Source organism: Nylanderia fulva, unplaced genomic scaffold, assembly GCF_048542155.1.
Source record: "Nylanderia fulva isolate GAGA-0341 unplaced genomic scaffold, ASM4854215v1 Scaffold36, whole genome shotgun sequence".
Lineage (NCBI taxonomy): Eukaryota > Metazoa > Arthropoda > Insecta > Hymenoptera > Formicidae > Nylanderia > Nylanderia fulva.
In genome coordinates this window covers 1,585,906-1,606,687 of record NW_028190433.1, presented here as the reverse complement: position 1 = coordinate 1,606,687, position 20,782 = coordinate 1,585,906, and the positions used below count along the sequence as shown (strand labels likewise).

At 34.7% G+C, this 20,782-nt stretch overlaps 1 protein-coding gene across 1 annotated transcript; it reads left to right on the top strand.

Moving 5' to 3' along the window:
* Nucleotides 1–727: 727 nt before the first annotated feature.
* Nucleotides 728–20,409, top strand: Kal1 (anosmin-1 Kallmann syndrome 1). The gene is made up of 8 exons (XM_029307174.2): nucleotides 728–1,143; nucleotides 7,275–7,399; nucleotides 16,102–16,294; nucleotides 16,670–17,005; nucleotides 18,546–18,742; nucleotides 18,952–19,096; nucleotides 19,215–19,429; nucleotides 19,555–20,409. Exons 1-8 carry the CDS (start codon nucleotides 1,068–1,070, stop codon nucleotides 19,783–19,785), a joined length of 1,518 nt encoding a protein of 505 aa, XP_029163007.2. The 5' UTR covers nucleotides 728–1,067; the 3' UTR covers nucleotides 19,786–20,409.
* Nucleotides 20,410–20,782: the final 373 nt, after the last annotated feature.

Here is a 20,782-nt window from a genome sequence, read left to right as displayed (position 1 = left end):
GTTTCTAGTATAAGTCACGTATTGGTTTCTGAATTAATATATATGTATACCTATACCCGTATTCACACGTATGTGGGCACGAACGAAAATATGGAAGTTACTTTTGCACATGTGTAAAATATAAAATAGAAATACAAAATTAGCATTCAATTATAATTTATATTACATTAATTCTTAGATCTTTTAATGAATAAATAAATTTCTCGAAATAAATTCCTTCACAAACGTTTATTGTGAAATAATAAATAAAAAAATGATTTAAATAAAAAAAAATATTGTACAATTTTACTAAAATAATGAAAGACTCTCGAGAGGGAGTTTTGCTTCACGGTTTATGGTTAGAAGAAAGGAGCACAGTTAGAGAAGATTAAAGAAAGAATTCTCTTCTCTCCCTCGTAAGGAGGGGTCAAAGAGCGCTACCGTGTCCTCAAACGCGACGGGAACGTGCAAAAGGAAGAAAGGAAAGAATAGGAAGGAAGCTCTCCTCCCGTCGTCGGTTCGGCGAACGCGCTTCTCGCGCGTGTACTCCTTGCTTGCGCGCGCGAGCCCCAGGACCCTTCCTGAAGTTAATGATTCGGTCATTGCGATGGGTGGCGGTTGCACTGGAGAGTGGTGGAAACCAAGTGGTGTGGGTCCGGAGTGTGTAGAGTAGGAGAAGAGTGCGCCAGGAGGGCGAAAGAGCAAGGAGAGAAGGAGGATCGGCCTGCACAGGAAAGTAAGCCCGATCCCAGTTCGAACGCTTCGGCTCGGTCTTACGGGTTTAGTCTTGAACGGCGGATTGTTGCCGTGGCTGTGTGATCCACCGGGGACCCCAGAGATAGATCCCACGCCAACGCAGTCCTTATCAATTGGCGAGCGAATTGCCTGACCGTGATCTGGCGTCATGCACCACTACTACCGGCCGTGTCTCCTCTAGTAAGGACGACCACGAGGACGTTTGGGGTGAAAACGAGAAGCGCCCCAATTCGAAGGGAGATCCTTGGCGCTTATTTCCCGCGGGCTGACATCCGCGTGATAGGGTTCACGGTCGAGAGCACGTCGCTCCCGGGAAACCAGCTTGCGATCAGATGCCGCACGCCGGCAATCCAACGTCAGCTGTAGCCGCGAAGAGAAGGCGGAGGCTGCAACCGGTCACCCTTCAAAGTACGTATGGGGTTGTGGAGGTGTAATGAATAAGAGATACGGGTATCCGCGGCGATATTCAAATATCAAGAGAGAATCAGAATGAAAGTGTCAGTCGGTTTGTACACTGTTTGTCTATGATGTACTATTTGTCTATAATTTTAGCATTGACATATTTTTTATGTGTTAATTTAACTTACATGATACTGTTATAATTCTATTAAAGAAAAGTCCACAAAAAGTCTACGGATTAAATCGTTTAGAGACTAAAATTATTCTTGATTAAGAAACCAATGCAACCGCACCGTTGACATTTCTATCTTAAACGTGGTTGTACATAATTTGCATATTTCACGTTTTTTGATCAATGTTTTTATGACATCTTTTTTATATCAGAAACTTTCAATTTTAATGAAATTAATGATAATCCTTAAGAGTCGCCAGTAATAAATAATGAAAATCTCTCCTCCAATTTTAAAGTCGACCAGACTGGCAATAATTTATTTAAAAAATTAGTTAAATTACAACGTTTCGGCTGTCATTGCAGCCCTTTTCAAGTAATCTATGAACAATTACAGGGTTTGTCCGGAAAGTAATGCGTCGCATTTTTTTAAAAAAGAATTTATTGATCGCATAGGTAAAACAACTTAAAATTGTTCGAAGTATGACCCTTCTGCGTCAATACATTTTTGCCAACGCGATTTCCATGCGTCATAAGATTTCTGGAACTCCTTGACTGGGATGCTGTTCAGGGAGGCCGTCGAAGTAGCTTGTACGTTGTCAACCGACTCGAGCTGTTGTCCTTTGAGCTCCCTTTTCAGCCGAGGAAATAAAAAAAAGTCCGCCGGGGCCAAGTCGGGACTGTAGGGCGGCTGCGGCACCGTTGCCACACCGATCCGGGTCAGGTAGGCCGTAATAACAAAGGCGGTGTGAGCCGGCGCGTTGTCGTGATGGAGTTTCCATGAAGCGCGGATCTCCTTTCGGACGCGGGCGATCCTGTGATTCAGTCTCTGAAGCACTTCCTTGTAAAATTGAGCGTTGACAGTCTGGCCGGGGGGTACGAATTCATGGTGCACTATCCCCTTTGCATCAAAAAAAACAATGAGCATTGACTTCACCCGGGACTTGCTCATGCGAGCCTTCTTCTGGCGCGGCGACGACGTCGTGTGCCATTCCGCACTCTGCCTCTTTGACTCCGGATCGTACTGAAAGACCCATGACTCATCCCCAGTGATAACGTTGTTCAGGAAATTGGGATTATCTGCACAGAGTTGCTTGAGTTCTTCACGCAAAACTTTATCGCATAGCGTTGCTCTATCGTTCTCTCCATCACAAGTTCGACGCGACCACTAAGCAGAGGTTCACAGAATAAGCCGTCCTAACCCTCCAAGCGCATGGAAACAATTGAGCGACCTACCGTTGGAAAGCTAAGGGTACCCCCCTTCCTCCCCAACCGGTCCCATCGCTCTGCGATGTATAGTCGCGTCACAAAAAAATGCGACGCATTACTTTCCGGACAAACCCTGTATATACATATAAATATACTCTTAATGCGCTTAATCATACAAATAATTATAAATTTACAAAAATATATATGTTTACGTACCAGATTAATACAATAAATCAAATTTACAGCAAACCCCCGACAAAATTAACCATTGTTTTGATGAACAATGTATAACTGACAGAAGTGAGCACGAAAAAATAGATGTTGACTGTTAGCAGAAAACTTAGTCACTAACGCGTTGAGAAAATAGAAAACCAGAGTACTGTACGTGTCTTTCGCAATTTTTAAAACGTCAATACAAAGTCAAATAAATAAATAAATAAATATGTAACATATGACAATATAATATATTAAATAGCTTCAAGAACGCGATCATAAATCCCACTGAAATTCTCCGTATCTTTTTGTAAATTAATGCTCTTTCTTTGGTTTTTTATATAGAACATTTCTGCTATTTCTCTTTTTCTGGAAAAGGGCTGCAATGACAGCCGAAACGTTGTAATTTAACTAATTTTTTAAATAAATTATTGCCAGTCTGGTCGACTTTAAAATTGGAGGAGAGATTTTCTTTAATGAAATTATCATTTAATTAATGATCATATATCAATTAATTAATAATAAATTTTATTTTAATAATACATAGTCACATTTTAATTTTAACTCTTTATTGCAATCTTGGAAATAATTTATTTAAAGAAGAAAATAAAAGTCATCTAAACAATTTTGCGTAATCTCTCTTTTTCTTTTTAGTGTATATATATATATATATATATATATATATATATATGAAATAAGACATTTCACGTATTCAAGTGAAAAAGCTAAAGTGGATTGACGAGAACCACTTACAGACTCCGGTCTTGCCAAAGTACCGTTTTAACTCAAAGCTTCCCAGAGCAGCATTCAAACCCTTGAAGTATTTCTTTATTACTGAAAATCAAAGATTAATGATCAAAGTAAATTACAGAGATCAAAGCTGTCATCAAACATTTCAAGAATTAATCAAACTGTCAGATTAATTTAAAATTTGTCAAGGAATTTCCTTGAAATATTCAATGTTGCAATAAATTTAAAGTTTTACAGTGATCTAGCAAGAGAGATTAGATAAGATTAAATAAGTATTTTTTGTAATTATTTTGCAAAACTTCAAGCTTATTGCATTTAAATATGCATATAAAAATTTTTTAATATAAACACATTGAATGTAAAGAGCGAATGTATAGAAATATAATTGATATAATTAGATACAAACATTTTTTAAATCAATAACAGTAAGTCTTTTTCATAATGTTTTGAAGTGATGTAAAAAAAATGAGAAAAGAGAGAGAATATCATATAATTAATTTCTTAAATTAGTAGCACGTTTACCATGCTAGCGTATAATATTTGCAAAGCTGCAAGGCTAATATCTCGAGGGGTATCGGTGATGCGCGCATTCCGAAACGCATAGCGTACTTTCCCGCGAAATACATTGAGATAAGCGTAATGAGCGAGAAGAACGCTGAGACAGAAATTATTGGTAAGATTAGAGATGTGGAATAAATCCAACTGGTATTAAGGAGAGAATAAATTCATGAGTCATAAGTTTCCATTCCAATCGTTCGTACAAGATAAACTAACTAAAATAATAATCATGAAGGAAGAATTATATAGACAGCAAAAAATAAAAATTAATTAGTTTATCAAAATCAGCAAGATGTTGCATGTCGATTTAATAATTGCTCAATTATATTGAACTGCTTTTTCACAAATTCTTCAAGTTTAATCTAAACAAAGAGCTGTGAAAATACAAGTAGGCAGACCACCCTGTTACTCATTATCGTCTAACAACTTTACTGTCGAATATGTCAATTTAATTTTCAGTTCAAAAAATATATCAAATATATTAATTGATTTTATAATGTATATAATTCAAATATATTAATTTAATTTTTAATAGCGAAAAATTAGCGTTAGAACAATCTTGTTTTACAATATTAATTTTTGCAGTCAGAAATATATTAATAAACTTTTTTCTTCTCGAGCAAAAATTGACAGCAATATTATACTTTTTCAACAAGTAGTATTATAATGTTAATAATCAATGAGGGAATATATTTGCACATTAGAACGAAGCGTGAGTGCTTGAACACTTTCGAAAGGTCTGCGTTAATTATCCGGCCAAAGTCGGATCATTAAACGCGCGAATTGACAGCCGGCAAAAAATTAAGGGGTCGTCATGTTTCCGTGACGTTCGATTGTCGCTAATAACCAGCGACTCTTTCTCGGCCATTCTCTCAGAATAAGTACGTCCTTCTCAGAGAGAAAGCATTAAAGTCACCGACAAACGCGGTTCTCTTTGACGACTGATGTCGTAACACAAATCGATCGTGTATTCATTTTAGTTGGTGTTAATTATAGGCAAATTTGGAAAATTGAGAAAATAATATAATTGTTATAAATATATAACAATTTTATTAATCTCTAAATAGACTTTATAAGTACATATACAAAAAAAATGAAACATGTGATGAAACTTATAATTATAACAAAAAGTACAAGTTTTAATTTTCTTAATATAATATGACGATTATATAATAATATTATGATAATTTAATAAAAACATTACAATATGTGATATAATAAAAGGCCAACTTAACGAGCTTATATGCTATTAATTGAAAAATTTATTTATTAATTTACGTCATACTATACAAAAGTTAAGATAAACGTTTCGACTGTACGACAGTCTTTTTCAATATCCTAATAATATGTTAAAAAATTAATTTAGTCATATCGACCTTATTATAAATACAACAATTATGAGATTATATGACGAACGCAGTACAAAATTCATGTTTGTTGGCATGAGTTAGAGCGTCAGATGCTGTTATATTATGTAACGACATTTTTTGTCACGAACATAACACTTTTTTTAAAAAAATTATTTCTTTTTACTTAACATAATCACAATGTGTACTTTTTTAAAAAACAAAGTTGTTTGTCAGACAGATATCGATTTGTTTTTTAAAAAAGTACACATTGTGATTATGTTAAGTAAAAAGAAATAATTTTTTTAAAAAAAGTGTTATGTTCGTGACAAAAAATGTCGTTACATAATATAACAGCATCTGACGCTCTAACTCATGCCAACAAACATGAATTTTGTACTGCGTTCGTCATATAATCTCATAATTGTTGTATTTATAATAAGGTCGATATGACTAAATTAATTTTTTAACATATTATTAGGATATTGAAAAAGACTGTCGTACAGTCGAAACGTTTATCTTAACTTTTGTATAGTATGACGTAAATTAATAAATAAATTTTTCAATTAATAGCATATAAGCTCGTTAAGTTGGCCTTTTATTATATCACATATTTTAATTGTATACGAGCCGAAGTTTAATTTATAAAAAACATTACAAATGAACAATTATAATGAATATTATTATTATATAGTTTGAAATGATCATTAATTATTTAATAACATCGGAAACTCTCATTTCTATCTCTTTTCTCATTAATGATATTCGCGCAAGAAAATTGACTCGCAAATCTTATTTCTTACTTGCTTTCCCGTTTATTCATACGGACATGATCGATCGCGATCGTCGCCGATGTCCATGCATCTTTCACGTGGTTCTCTCTCGCGTGGTCTCTCCGTCGTATCATTCCGGTCTCTGCATTTACGTGAACGGCGAAAAAGCGGACGCGATCGCCTTCTACCTTCTTGTCGACAAGTCCCAATTGGAATTCCGCAGAAGCGCGTGGGATCGACGCAGGTAGCGCATATCCTGCGATCGCGATCGCGATCGAACGAACTGGCGAACGAGTACGCGACCGTACGAATCGTATACTTTTGTGCTAAAAGGGAGAAACAATCTCACAGAATGATGGTAGCTCTTTCTTCTGATGCGCTGCGAATGAGAGGAAAAATAAATTCCTAAGATGAGCTAAATGACGCTTGGTGTTAATTTAACGAATATATAAATATACATTATCGCGCTTCTTCAGAACTACCGTCGTGGGAGTAGTACCGATAGCAAACAGAAATGCGAACATGTTGAGAAAGTGCAAAGTGCCATCGATAAACAAACACTGTGCACTGGTAATTAAATAAAAAGTGAAAATTATGCAAAAGGGTTAAATTTCCGAATATGTTTTCCAGAAAGAGATAGAGAGAGAGAGAGAGAGAAAAGATTAAAATTGTTATATTAATATTCTGTAAAGTTATATTGATTAAATCTTGTTACATAATTATTTCTTTTTTTATTCAAATTCTCTCTTAATATTTTAAAACACATCTTTAACATTTATCTTCTTTGTTTCTATTTTTTGTTTTTAAATAGATTATTAATTTCTTCTATTTCTATTTTCTATTTAAAAATTTTTTAAATTAAATTATTAGATAATATTAGTATCAGCTGTTTATTTGGGAAGTTTGCGCAATAAGAAATTGAATAATGTTATACAGAGAAAAGGGAGAGAGAAATTTGAACACAGATCGCACGTATGCATATGTGGATGCTGATAAATGATTTAAATTATAACTCGGTATATATCTTGATTTTAAAGCTGCATGTACTTACGTATCACAAACCAAAAAATATATGCTCAAATCAATGGATGCTGGACAGTTAATAATACGATGTCTGCGCAGAATGGTGGCTGTGGTGGTTACTGCTACCAGGATGTTTGGCATCGTGGACGCGATACATCGAGGAGTACGACTCTATTAGAGTGGCCAGATGCGATGCTCGATGCGGGGAGAATTATCCCGACGAGGTATGTATGAAGGCACGTGTGTTGTGCAAATAAGATTATCTCATTATCATATCAATATCCGCAATATATTAATACTGACAATATATTGTTCCTGTAACAATATAATGTTTCTTAAAAAATAGCACTGTTCTTTTCTATATAATATCTATAAATTCCAATTTATGAAATATAAATTTGAATTAATATAAAATGTGATTAATAAGCATCGCATAAGAAGACATTGTCAAAACACATAATATCTGAAGGGATTAAGGGTACAATGTTAGCACCGCAGCGGACAACTATTATCCCTCGACAAGCTCGATCGTTGTTGGCGTTTATGGCATCGATCCGCGCGTCGCAATCAGGCGAAATAATCGGTTCGATTAATCAACGCGCTACACGCCGCTGTCCGAGTGAAGATCGATTTTAATTTCGATGGCCGATTCGACACTCGATAGCGACGCTAAATAAACTGGTTTCCCGCAACGCTTTGTCGCCTCCCGAAAGAGTCGCTCAGACGCGCTCTCGTCGATGATTCATCCGGGGCTTGTCCAGGTTTTGCGGGTTCTCTCGCTCGCGTGTAATTAGTTATGCGAATCCCGAGCGTCCCTGAGTCCGCGCCCACTTGAATCATCGTCACGCTCGACGATTTATGAGGCACGCCGGTGCCATCGGCCGTGAGACTTCACTCGGACGATGCTAATTCGGCAGTCAACAACGGTGGATCAATATACCGTATTTGGGCCATCTTGAGCCAGAAGAAAACTGGCGCTTCCTCCCCAAAAAGAAAATGAACGTTTTTAGATTTTTATTAGACTATAACTTGCTCCTCGAGATCTGCTAGAAAATAGATACATCTTGATATTATCTTCATATATTGTAAGAAACATTTTAATTGGCATCGAGTTGTACGATAATGATTCGATATGAAAGAGTAGGAGCGACGACACTCGTTGACTTACTGCTAACTCATCAGCGGTCTCTCGTCGCGCATTATTGCTAGTATTTTTCGCCGGTATGTATGCACACGTTATTACGGCCCCGAAATGATTCCGGAGAGCCGTCGATGGGGCCAGGGTGGACGAGGAGAAATGACGAAGAGATAGCCCCCGAGCTCCGACTAGCGGCCGGCAATAAAGTCCCGAAGTAATGGCCTATAAAAAGGTTGCGCGCGCGAGCAACGCACTAAGTCCGGATGCGCGCACTAGAAACGTATCTTCCGACATTATCGAAAACAGGTTCTTATCCCGAAGCACTGACAATCAATCTTACCAATGGCATTCGACTGTGCCGTGCGTATCCGCGGCGCGCTTTGAGAATTTCGCGAGCGACGAACGAGACTCTTCGTCTTTTCCTAACTTCGTTTCTCCATGCCTTCTCGATCCCGATCGTCCTTGACGCTGAAATTAATTCCTTTCGATCGACACCGGATTGGATGCCTGCTGCAAATACATAGTGAAGTTAATGAAATTTATTATAAAAGAGATTGTGGAATATATATAAAAATGAAATAATTCATAAAATTTGTTGTAGAGATATGATGACTTATTCGTATGAGAAAGTAACTCGCGAATTATTACCTCTCTCTTCTTGTGTTAAATCTTCACCTTTTCCTCGATTCAATCTAATATGTAATTATTGATCCAACGATAGATAGTATAGACTATATTGGTAACTTTAATTTCCTTAGTGAAAGTAAAGAGCAGCATTCAATGTGCCAATTTGATAGAGTAACTATTACTTTTCCAATTATTTTCAGAATAAAATTTCAAGTGAACAGTTTCTGTTTTAAGACTAATATTTTGTGATTTAATTTAAAATTTTATAATTTTGTTTTTCACTCGTATTAATCTGCAATGTCACTTCCGTCATCCTTCATTTATTGGTATATGTTTTCGCGTCATTTGATGTGCGAAGTATATTATTAAACATCCATCGTCATTCTCTAGTCGAATACATTCTATCAGATTAATCACGCATTTTTATCTTTTACGCGATCTATGTTATGTAATCTTCCGCATTCTTTTAATAGCGCTCGCTGTTACTATAATTAGCTGACGTAATAGTGGCCGTTGAACTTTGTTAGGAAATTAAGAATGTTAAGATTGGTAAATATAAATTCCACGATATCAATCACACGGCATCTTATCGAATATTAATTTTAATTTAATTCCTCAACAATATAAAAAAGTGAAAAAACATAATTAGCACACACTATAATTAACTTTGATAGCGCGACCGTCAAAGTGGAATTCTGCTGCTAACTTTCTGCATTCATGTTATAAGAATATTTAAAAACTTTTCAAGGAGAGAAAGAGAGAGAGAGAGAGAGAGGGTGGAGAAGGGAAGATCGCTTGCTGTTATTACAATTAACTTCATTAGCGTAACTGTCATTGCGAAACTTCATTTTGGAAGTAACGTTTAATAAGCGAACATGAATTCCTCGGTATCTCAATGCGGCGGCGTCCTTTAGAATGTTGATGAAAAAAGATAAACCCTCACTGTTATAACAATCGACTTCGTTAGCGCGTTCGTTATATCGCGGAGAACTTCACCGTTCGCCGATCAAATGCAAGTCCCGCACGCGGCGCCCTTTCGATTGTTAATTATCGGTGTCGTCGCGGAGGAGAGAATAAGTGGGAAGAAGCAAAGTGTGCGAGAGAAGGAGGAAGATGAAGCGAGAAGAAAACGACATTGGCGTTTCGCCAATGGGCAATATAATTTTCTTAACGACGGCGATCGGCGGCCGGCCAATTCTCGCGATGAACTTCGATCGAAGGCCGCCTCGACCATACCGATTTTAATGAATACTTCAAACCGCGAAGTCTTTAATTGGGGTAGTCTACCGATGTTCGAGGGAGAGAGAGAGAGAGAGAGAAGAAAGGGAGAAAGAAAGAAAGAAAAATATAAGAAAGAGAGCAACGATCGGCTTGCATGATTTTTCAGTATTGCCGATCGACACTATCGCCGATCTTCGCAGGCGGACTACATTAGTCTCCTGCCATACCCTAATCTTCGCGATCACCTTCACGACGGCCGCGCACTTCGATCTTCGCGAAGAAGCTTTCGACTGGAACAGATCGGCCCTTGCGCGCCTTCGGCGCGATCGACGTGGAGGGTGAGAAAGGGAAGAGCCCGAGATCTGGTGAACTTCATTAGCCTCCTTGTATACTTTGATCCGCGCGATCGCTTCGAATATCACTCGATGATCTCGGCGTGCATCGGCACTGAAGTTAATTCTTCGACCGTGACGACGCTTCATCAGATCGCGCTCTTCCCTCTCACTTCGCTTGCTCTTTTCACCCTTTTATGTCCTGGAGGCGAAACAGTCTATCGTCCACTTATTTCTTTTGATATGCGTATCGAAAAAACGCAGTAGAGAAAATCGCGACTAGACACCTTAATTTTTTTAGGCTGTAATTTGTATTTATAAATTGGAATTTTTTGTGTCTAAAAATTATTTTGACAATACTTGCTTTTTTTCCACAAGATTTATTTATTATATATTAATTTTAATTTTCAATTCTTTAATATTCAAACAATTTGTACAAATGTAAACGGGCAGAAATATCTATTTAAAAATGCTTATAATAAATATCCGTTGTAATTAAAAAAAGATAATAAAGAGACGTTAATGATATAAAATATATTTGAAAATAATCTGTGCATTTAGGTTTTATTAATTAACAGATTTATGTTGTTCAGATTACAGTTAAAGTATTAAGACACAAAGTTAAATTACATACTTCTGCATATTAATTATGTGATATGATGGAATAATTCTTGCAAAATAACTAATGTCCTATTTTGTAATAATATCAGTGGTATTTATTGCGTTGCAGCTTGCATAATAATTCTGCTTCTTTGTTGCCCTTTATGTTAACTGATATCATCGAATCGCATACAAACTTACTTCACTCTGGAGAATAGAATTTCTGCCAATGATAAATAGAACTTTCAAGATAAATTTTCTTTCAGTATTACAGCATATTTATAGAGATCTGTGATATATAGACATCTATGATAATTCTAAGATATTGATTTATTTTATAACTTTACATATCCTTTATTTATAATTTCACATGTAACAATTTACACTCTTACTTATAAAATAATTTATAAAAAACACCGAAATCTCGAAGAAATGAATAACAATATATGTGAAAAATTATAAATTATTAAAAGATTAGAAGAAAACTTTAAAATTATAGTACATTTTTAATTGTAGGTATATGAAATATTTTTCTAATTTATTCTTATTCTTAAAATTATACCTTTCTTCTCTCCAAGCTATGCAGTGTAACGCAAGTTGATGATAAATAGCAATAAAGTCCAGAAATACTATTAAGATACTGAGATGCAATATTTCTGTTTGACTCGTAATAAATCTCGACCAATAATGAAATGCGGAAGCAGAGTTATTAATCGGTATGGCATGCATTTGCATTTTTACGGAAAGTGTAATCGAAAGATTGCTACATACGTCGTAAATGCATATAAGAATCGTGCATGATTCTGTCATCTAAAAATGATGTAAGATATTAATCTATTATTAAATTTATCTTGGAATTTTCTCTAGTATCTTATTTGATAGTTGATTCATAAATGACAAATAATGCATTAAATGGAATATATCATTCATATTTAAACAAAATGACATATTATATATCTATATCTTTAATCTATATATATATATATATATATATATATATCTTACTTTTTATATACTCACTCTAAAAACGCGATATACTTAAAATTTGGAAAAATCACAAAATTTCAAACAACTATAACTTCGTAAATAATAAAGATAGAAAAGTTTCTAAAAAATGAAAATAAAGATTGGAATCTCTACTTTAAGAGTCTATTTATTTCAATTTTGCGAGATAAATTTATTAAAATGGCGAATGAAAAATGAGAATACGCAAAATTTAAAAATAATGGTCCGAGTTTGCCAAAACACATGGTATGAGTCAATTGTTGCAACTTAATGGGATAAAAAGTATATGATAGTACAGAGTCTCTCCTTTAAAATGCTTTTTTATTCATTTTGATACGATTATTTTTCGCCGAGATATTCGTATTTGAATAAAAAGGCAGCTTTTTACTTTAAATGTGAATATCTCGGCGCAAAATTATCGTATTGAGATGAATAAAAAAGCATTTTAAAGGGGAGACTCTGTACTATCATATGCTTTTTATCCCATTGATTTGCAACATTTGACACATGCCATATACTTTGTCAAACTCGGACCATTATTTTTAAATTTTGCATATTCTCGTTTTGTCACCAGCCATTTTTAATAATTTATCTCGGGCTATTGAAATAAACAGATTCTTAAAGTGGAGATTCCATGCTTTATTTTTATTTTTTAGAAACCTCCCTATCATTATTATTTACGAAGTTATTGTGATTTGAAATTTGATGATTTTTTCCAAATTTTAAGTGTACCGCTTTTTTGGAGTGAATATTATATATCTAATCTTTTTAGATTTTTATTCTAGGATATAAAACTTTTCAAAGTACTGTCGACAATATTTAAAGAAAATGCTCTTCTTTTTTTTAATATAAAAATAGAAAAAAATGCGTATACCTTCAAAATAAAATTGCAAACATAATCTTGGATAGCGAACGCGATTTCGTGCGGATTTTTTGGCTCGGGGGAGTCTCTGAAAAAGAAAGAGTCTGTAATATAAGTGTAACACGATACGTGATGATTTTGTTAACAATGTCGATCTTGCAATGCTACCGACGAGATGCGATTCTCGAGAGAATCGGCGAACTTTATTTATCTGGTCAACGGCACCGCGGGCGAACACCGTCATCGATCAACGACGATCAGCCGCGGATCCTCGTTTCGCTCGACTCGACGTGCTCGCTTTCCTCTGTAAAAAGTAGGTTAATAAGTAAGCGAATCAGTTTCCCCGACTGTTATATGATATATGTCGTGGTAACAAGTATACCTTTCCGCTACAGGAATGTTTCTTCTGGGCCTCCTCCGAGAAGGGTCCTTGACCCGCCACTTTGTAAATCTCATCATGTCTATCCTTGGACAGGATTTAATTACGCAGTCTGATTTTTTGAATTTCTAGATTTTCTAATATCAACGTTCTAATATCTATGTTCTAATGTTTTAATATCTATATGTGTTATAATTAATTAATATAATAATTAATCATGAATATAAAACGGAACATTTCAAAAGAAAATAATAAAAAAAGAAAAAAGTTTTCCTTTTTTCTTTTTTTAAGTAATTACATAATTTTTGGCTTTAAATGGCACTGTTAAAATTTCAAATATTTTATGTTAATTTTTTGTTATTTTATTTTATTGAATTATTTATTATATTTTTTGTACGTGATGAGCACGTTTTTCTTCTTTCTTTTATTTCTTATCTGACATTAGCGCTAAGCAAATTATCATTGAATTTTAATCTTGCATATTAAATTTCAAGTTAATGTTTGAGGTATAATACAGACTATATTACGACTTATATGCCGCTTGCAGCTGATGTAATCATCTCTTTTAAACAGATTAATATTCGATATTTCCCTTTCATTTTTTCTTGTTACGCATACTCAAATACAACGAATAATCCTTAAAGCATAAACTCATAACGACGAACCATGTTGTGTCATTTGACAATATCATCCTTTTAATACATTTAAACATTACTTAGGCTATTTTCCGTTTGCGCGCGCGTGTAAATTATGACTTATAAATATAAAGAAGTTATTTGCACGGTATTATAAATCTTTCACACACTATTATATAGCGTTTATTGGAGTCTTATTCATTAGAATTTATTATTTGCTTATTTAGGTCAACAAACGTAATATGTGGTTTGCTTATAAGAAGTCATATAAAGTTAGCTTTTTTTATTGGTTGTGTAAAATTATCGTCAATAATTGATGACACGTTACAAAGTTCGATGACGTAAGGTGCATCCTAGTTAAATGTGTTCGCTGCAGTTGCAGCTAGAATAACGCGTTTTTCTGCATAGAGATATTCTTTATGGACCATCTACAGTCGCACGCGCACGTGTCACCTGTCACTTCACAACAGCTGATTATAAACCGACCAGCACGGGTCTGTGAAATGAAAACGTGTATATTGCTTTTCGATCGTAAAAAAACGACGATTCTTTCTTCGGCACAATCGACAAGTCTATTTAGAAACTATCAGAGTAACGATTTAAAAATTTGATGTATCGTACTTGCTTTATAACAAGATGTTGAAAGTTTGCCCTGAATCTCACGCTATTAAGCTTAACGACTCGTACTTTACGAACTTCATATTACGCTTGTAATCATGCATCTTACTGCGCCGTCGGCGCTTATCTTATATGTTGCATTTTTTCGATCGACTTGGTCGGATCGGCTCTCTCGCGTCTACATTGTACGAAAATAATGACGGGATAAAAACACGGCAAACGCGCGCTAATTCGAACGCGCATTAAGTTGAAATATATATGAATAGGCACCTTCGTCCTGACGATCAGGAATACGCCTCGGGGATCGTTTAAAGGACCCGGACTCGCATTTCGCATCAGAACGGAATCGAGGAGCGGCAGTTTCGTAACTATGTAGCGAGGACTGGCTTCCACGAAAATGGCAGGGAGCTCTCTCAATCGCGGCAGAACTCGATATCGGCGGCAATTTGTTGTATTTTTATTTTTTTCCGGCAATTGACCGTATCTTTTTCGGTATCGACGGGATTGGATCGGATCGCGGATGGAGCAGATCAGGAGTGTGCTCCGATTAAGATGGCATGCGGCGAAGTTCGAGCCGACCTTGATAAACCCGCCCGCGAAATGAGCGCTGAAGAAACAGCCTTACACGAACCATTGAACGAAATGACGGTACAAGTCTGGAAAAGTAAGATTTTTTTGGACTTATACCAGCTTTCGTTTTATAATCATTTTGCCAGGATAAAATTTTTAAATGCTTTCTCAAAGATTTTTTCTAATCGAGGAAATCTTAAAAGTCGTAATATTTTGTATCAAACATTTTTAATAGCATTTAATTTTACAATATGCAAGTTTTGTTTTAAATGTAACAGCAATAGATTTACAATTATTTAAATCCATATTGATTTCACTTCTTTTCCTGTTAAATCAATATAAAAATGTTAACAACTCTCGATTCAATGTAGCATTTATTATGTTAAAACTAGGAACTAGAAGCTCAAGCAGTAACTCCTTTTGCGTAAACGTTTTTGCATTGCACCATTGACATTGCATTCACGGTGAACACTTCCGGTGAAGATGACGATGAAAATATCGTCATGTTGCGCGGTGCAAAAACTGGATCACTTATCATTGCTATTCCAAGACAAACATGTCTAATTAATTAGATAAGCGTTTCTAATTAGATAAATGTCATCAATTTTCGACGATCTCCGGATGTCATAAAGTAATCAAAACACATGAATATCTAATGTATATAATTTTGTAAGAGAAGATATATATAAAAATATTTTTCTGTTTTAATTTCTCTTGACAAATTATATCTGAATATTGAGTTAGTAATCAAATATGTATATTACACAATATTGTCACATATTTAATCATCAAGAAATTTTGGAACAATAATTATAGCTATACATAAAAATGTTTACATGTACATTTGTCTATGTAAAAGAAATCAAGAAATATATTAGAAACAAATGTATATATTTCCTATACATCTTTTCTCGTATTTTTTTTATCATTGTGTTGTAGTGCGTAGAAAATTGCCTGGCATCGAATTATACGAAACCTGGTTATTGCCCTGAGAGGACGTCCATGACGCCCTTTGAAGCTGTCTGTTTGGTAGCTTGCATCGATGACTCCCGTTGTCCGGATTTGGCGAAGTGTTGCTCCCACGATTGTGGCATCACGTGCATGCATCCCGTCGGTCTGGACAGTCGAAATGGTGAGAGTAACAACGTCTTGTGACTTCTTTCTTATTTGTATCTTGCAGGATAATTTTCACATTACAGGTGAAAATTATAAAGCTGCGAAAGTTTCAAGAAATATCAGTATCAAAACTAAATATGACACATGCTATATTATTGCTCTTGAATTTTTTCAAATGGATTTTACTTTAACATATGCAATTTGATAGTTAATTACAAAACAAATATTAATGTTGCAAATTTAAATATCAATAATAATGATCCATATCGATATTTTCACTACAAGAAAATTGATTAAAGATTTTGCTGATGAAATTTCACAGATCTTAATATTATAGATCACTGTCGTCTGTCATGAGTTTATTTGAATCATAATATTTAATTAAAATTAGATCTGCCAGCTATACCGGAGAATCTACAGATACAACAGCAGAAGAGAAACTTGGTGCTTCTAACGTGGCGTAATGGCAGGCTAGGCGTCAATAATGTATCTACCAACGAGAATGACAGCACGATTCGATATTTAGTGGAAGAGCGTCACCTTGTTGGGCCTAGATACTTGGAGTCCAGGCTAAGTTCCTGGACCGTTTGCCACGTATCGACGAAGCCACACGCAACTCTTCGGGGTCGATTGAAGACCGGACACTGGTATCAATTCCGTGTGGCGGCCGTCAATGGAAATGGATCGCGTGGATATTCGCAACCCTCCAGACCCTTTAAAACGAAAGGTATGTAAAAACAAAAGGTACGTAAAACGATCAATGTAAATCTACAGTTAGCTATATTTGCAATTAAATTTATTGTGTGGGATGAATTGCTCAAATTGAAAGAAGAGTAATTTTTGAATAATTTAAGAAATAAAAAGTACTGTCGAAAAAAATACATAAGTTTCTTTACAGAAAATTGACATGTATAATTTAGAGAGAGGATTAAAAAAAATAATTTAGAGAGAGGATTTAAAAAAGTACGTATAATATATTATAATATAAAGTCAGAAAGTGGAAAAAAATATCGGATTGAATTTCTCTGAAAGTCGTCGCAACTTTTTACATTCTAATTTATTTGTCATTATGGTTAATTAAATATACATGTTTTATCGACGGCTCAAGTCGATGTCAAGTCTTCGTAAAACACTTCGTCCATCATTTCTGCATTGTAAATTGATACAAGGGAACAATAATTTAAGGATGTTATGGAAGGCTAGAGCTATTATCGTTGATTGTACGAACTCGTGGAACAACTCGTCTCACGCAAGGTCGACAGCTTCGCTGAAGAAAATTTACCTGTGAATACATTTGTTTGTTAACTGGGAATTCGGGTCAATAACCCGCAGCGAAAAGTTCCAGAGTCGTGTTAATCGCTTGCGCAAATCGCCGAAGTATTGCTTACTGTTGGGCTCTCGCACGCAAATTAAACTTCACAGGCCAATGACTAACGTGAGAACAAACATGAAAAAATCGCGAGTGCGATTATAGGATTCGACAAAGAAAGATGATTGTAATAATGTTGCGAGTCCGAATATTAAGATTAATTTTAAGCGGGTGTCTCTCAAACAGAGATCGGCAATATATTTTCACATAAATTTTCCGCCTCCATCGCAACCACGTCAAACAGGTTCGATCTATAAAAATAAAATGATAATTAGTATGACGAACGCATCAACAGATCATGCAAAACCGGATTAAGTGTTCAAGTTGTTTCAAAGTATAGTTAAAGAATCAGATAAAAATAACGTATCCTGGCGATTATCATTCCACATCAGAGGTGGGACGTTTCTTTTATTATTTTATCTATCATTTATTTCTTGATCCCCTTGATTTACAAAATTCCTTAATTATGTAGATTATTAAAAAAATAGATTCTAAATTTATAAATAACATAGTAATGACAATTTCTGTCAAAATATTTTGTCTTATGGATTTTATTTTATATAGGTATGTAATTATTATATTATAAAAAATGAAGAGACTGAAAATTAAATAAAAAAGAAATGCAATTTTACGGTATAAAAAGATTGTCAATTTTGGAATTTAGATAATAAAATTAATAATTTATAGATGCTAATTAAAAAAAGTTTTTGTATAATAAATATAGAGATAATTTTATGAAGACATGTTATTAAAATAATAACAATAATTGCATCAAAAAATTTATTATTTTTACTGTAAAATTTAAATATATGCGATATTATACATTATATTTATATAATTAATACTGTATACATCAAAGAACAATTATATTATTGCGACATTTCGTCGATTATTGCAGAGCCGCGAAATCCAAAGGAACCCCAAAATTTGACCTTGTCTAATGCTCGATTAGTCGGTGGAAAGCTGCGTATTAACTTGCGATGGGTTAAACCGGCGTCGGATGTGCCGATATCATTCTACAAGGTGTTTTGGAGCAGACTCATTTATGGACCAACGAACGACTCCATTCTCGTCTACCACAAGACAATTCTTAAAGTAAACATATTATTTTCTAATTAAAGAATTTGAGCTGGTAAAATCTAGAAGATTCGTATTTTAGAGCGCTAAACTCTTCACGAAACATGAAGTGATTTACGAACGAACAAACGTGATCCAGTTTAGCTCTATAAACATTCGAAATTTCACCGACAATCTTCACTATTTGTTTTACTTTTGCAATCAAGATTTCCATACGTGTTTTTCAGGACAAGACATGCTACGAACTGAAGAACCTGGAGCTCAAGTGTCAGTACTTCCTGCAAGTGCAGGCGGTAGCAGTTTACGGTGGTCGACGTCTGACGTCGCGCAAGGCATCCAAGGTCTTCAACAGCACTGACTACATGGCATACGGTAAGGTATCAAACTGACTGATCTTCGGCGCGATAAGCTCATCAATCCCTCCCTCAGTCTCCCTTCTAAGTCCAGTGTAGTTGGGATAACCAACGAAAGCGGTGACCTTTCATTGAAGCCGACGTCGGGAGACGTTCTCGCAGGTGCGAGCGGACCCAGGCTGGCCTCCACGTGCGTCGCATGAACTGTCAGTGCGGGGAGGTCAACGCGCGTTTGGTCTGGCCGACGAGCGGCGAAGTTGGCACCTATAATGTCACGTGGCAAGAGGACTCGTGCTCGCGCGAGAAAGGTTCGGAACGTCGACGGAAATTTGCTGCTTGGAAAACGGTTCAGGTATACAAGGATCACAGATTTTTCTGTCTTCGAATATTACATATGTAAATGTCATCAGCAATCAAATACTATAAATTAATCGAAAAATATAGAACATTTTAATTTGGCATTACGAATAATTTCAGACATCGTACTATGATCTGCGACAACTTCGAAACAACTGTATGTATAGCGCGACTGTGCGAAACGTATTAAAAAACGGCGAGAGCGACGATCATGGGACCAGTATAGAGTTCTTCGCGACCGGATGTCAGGGTGATCAGAAGCGACAGAAGTATTCGCGGCGGAAAGCAGGACGATGTAAGTCGAAATCTTCTAGATCAAGAAGGCAATTCTCCGGTCTATTTGTGATATAAATTTGCTGACCGCGGCAGCGGTATGTAGGACAGACAAACTATAATTGTAATATTCATAATATATGAATATTCTAATAATAATCTTTATAGAGATTATGAATATTATTATAGCAACTTATTTAATTTTTTATGGCAAATAAGAGAAAGCGTTACATTAATCGTATCTAATAATACAATATTGGAAAAATCTCCGACATCAAATTTTTTGAAGAATTCAAAGAAAAAGCATGACTCTTCTGCAATATATGTTTATTGCTTAGAATATATAATGTTTTTATTATTATAAAATCTAGGAGAGACGTAATAATAGATTTCTGTTAAATTAAAAATAGGTTTAAAAAATTATATTTAAAAAATTATATATATAGATCACACACAAAAAAGAAAATACTAATATGTTTATACCTATTTAGAAGAAGATATATTGCTTATAACAAAAAGTATATTTTTAAACATGATCGATATTCAAAGTTTTATATCACTGAGAATTGAGAAAAATTCTATTCAGAGTTGATTTCAATTTTAAAAGTTGGATAATAACAAGCTATACCGCGATAGCATTTACCGTATTTGCCTTTTAATAAAATATTCCCAAATCAAATATCTTTATTTTTTCAAAAATCATGTATACACAATGTTCTCAAGAACTTAATAAAACTGTAGATATAAGTTCTTGATTATATTATGTACACAAAATTATCTTTTAATCATATGAAGAATATTTGACATCAGTTTATTGAAATGCAAATGAAGAAGCAAATACAATATATATATAGCAATAGAGAACTTATGTAAGTTTACTATAAATAAGATATTTTTTTTATATAAAATCAAATACATCGTCTTATATGTATTTTTCTCGTGTTTTAGTTTTTGTAGATCAAAATAATAATATTTATTCTTTTAATTATACACATATGATATATGACACATTTCAAATAAATTTATATTTTTATGTAACATAAAATAATTTTTATAAAAATCAAATTGTGTTTTA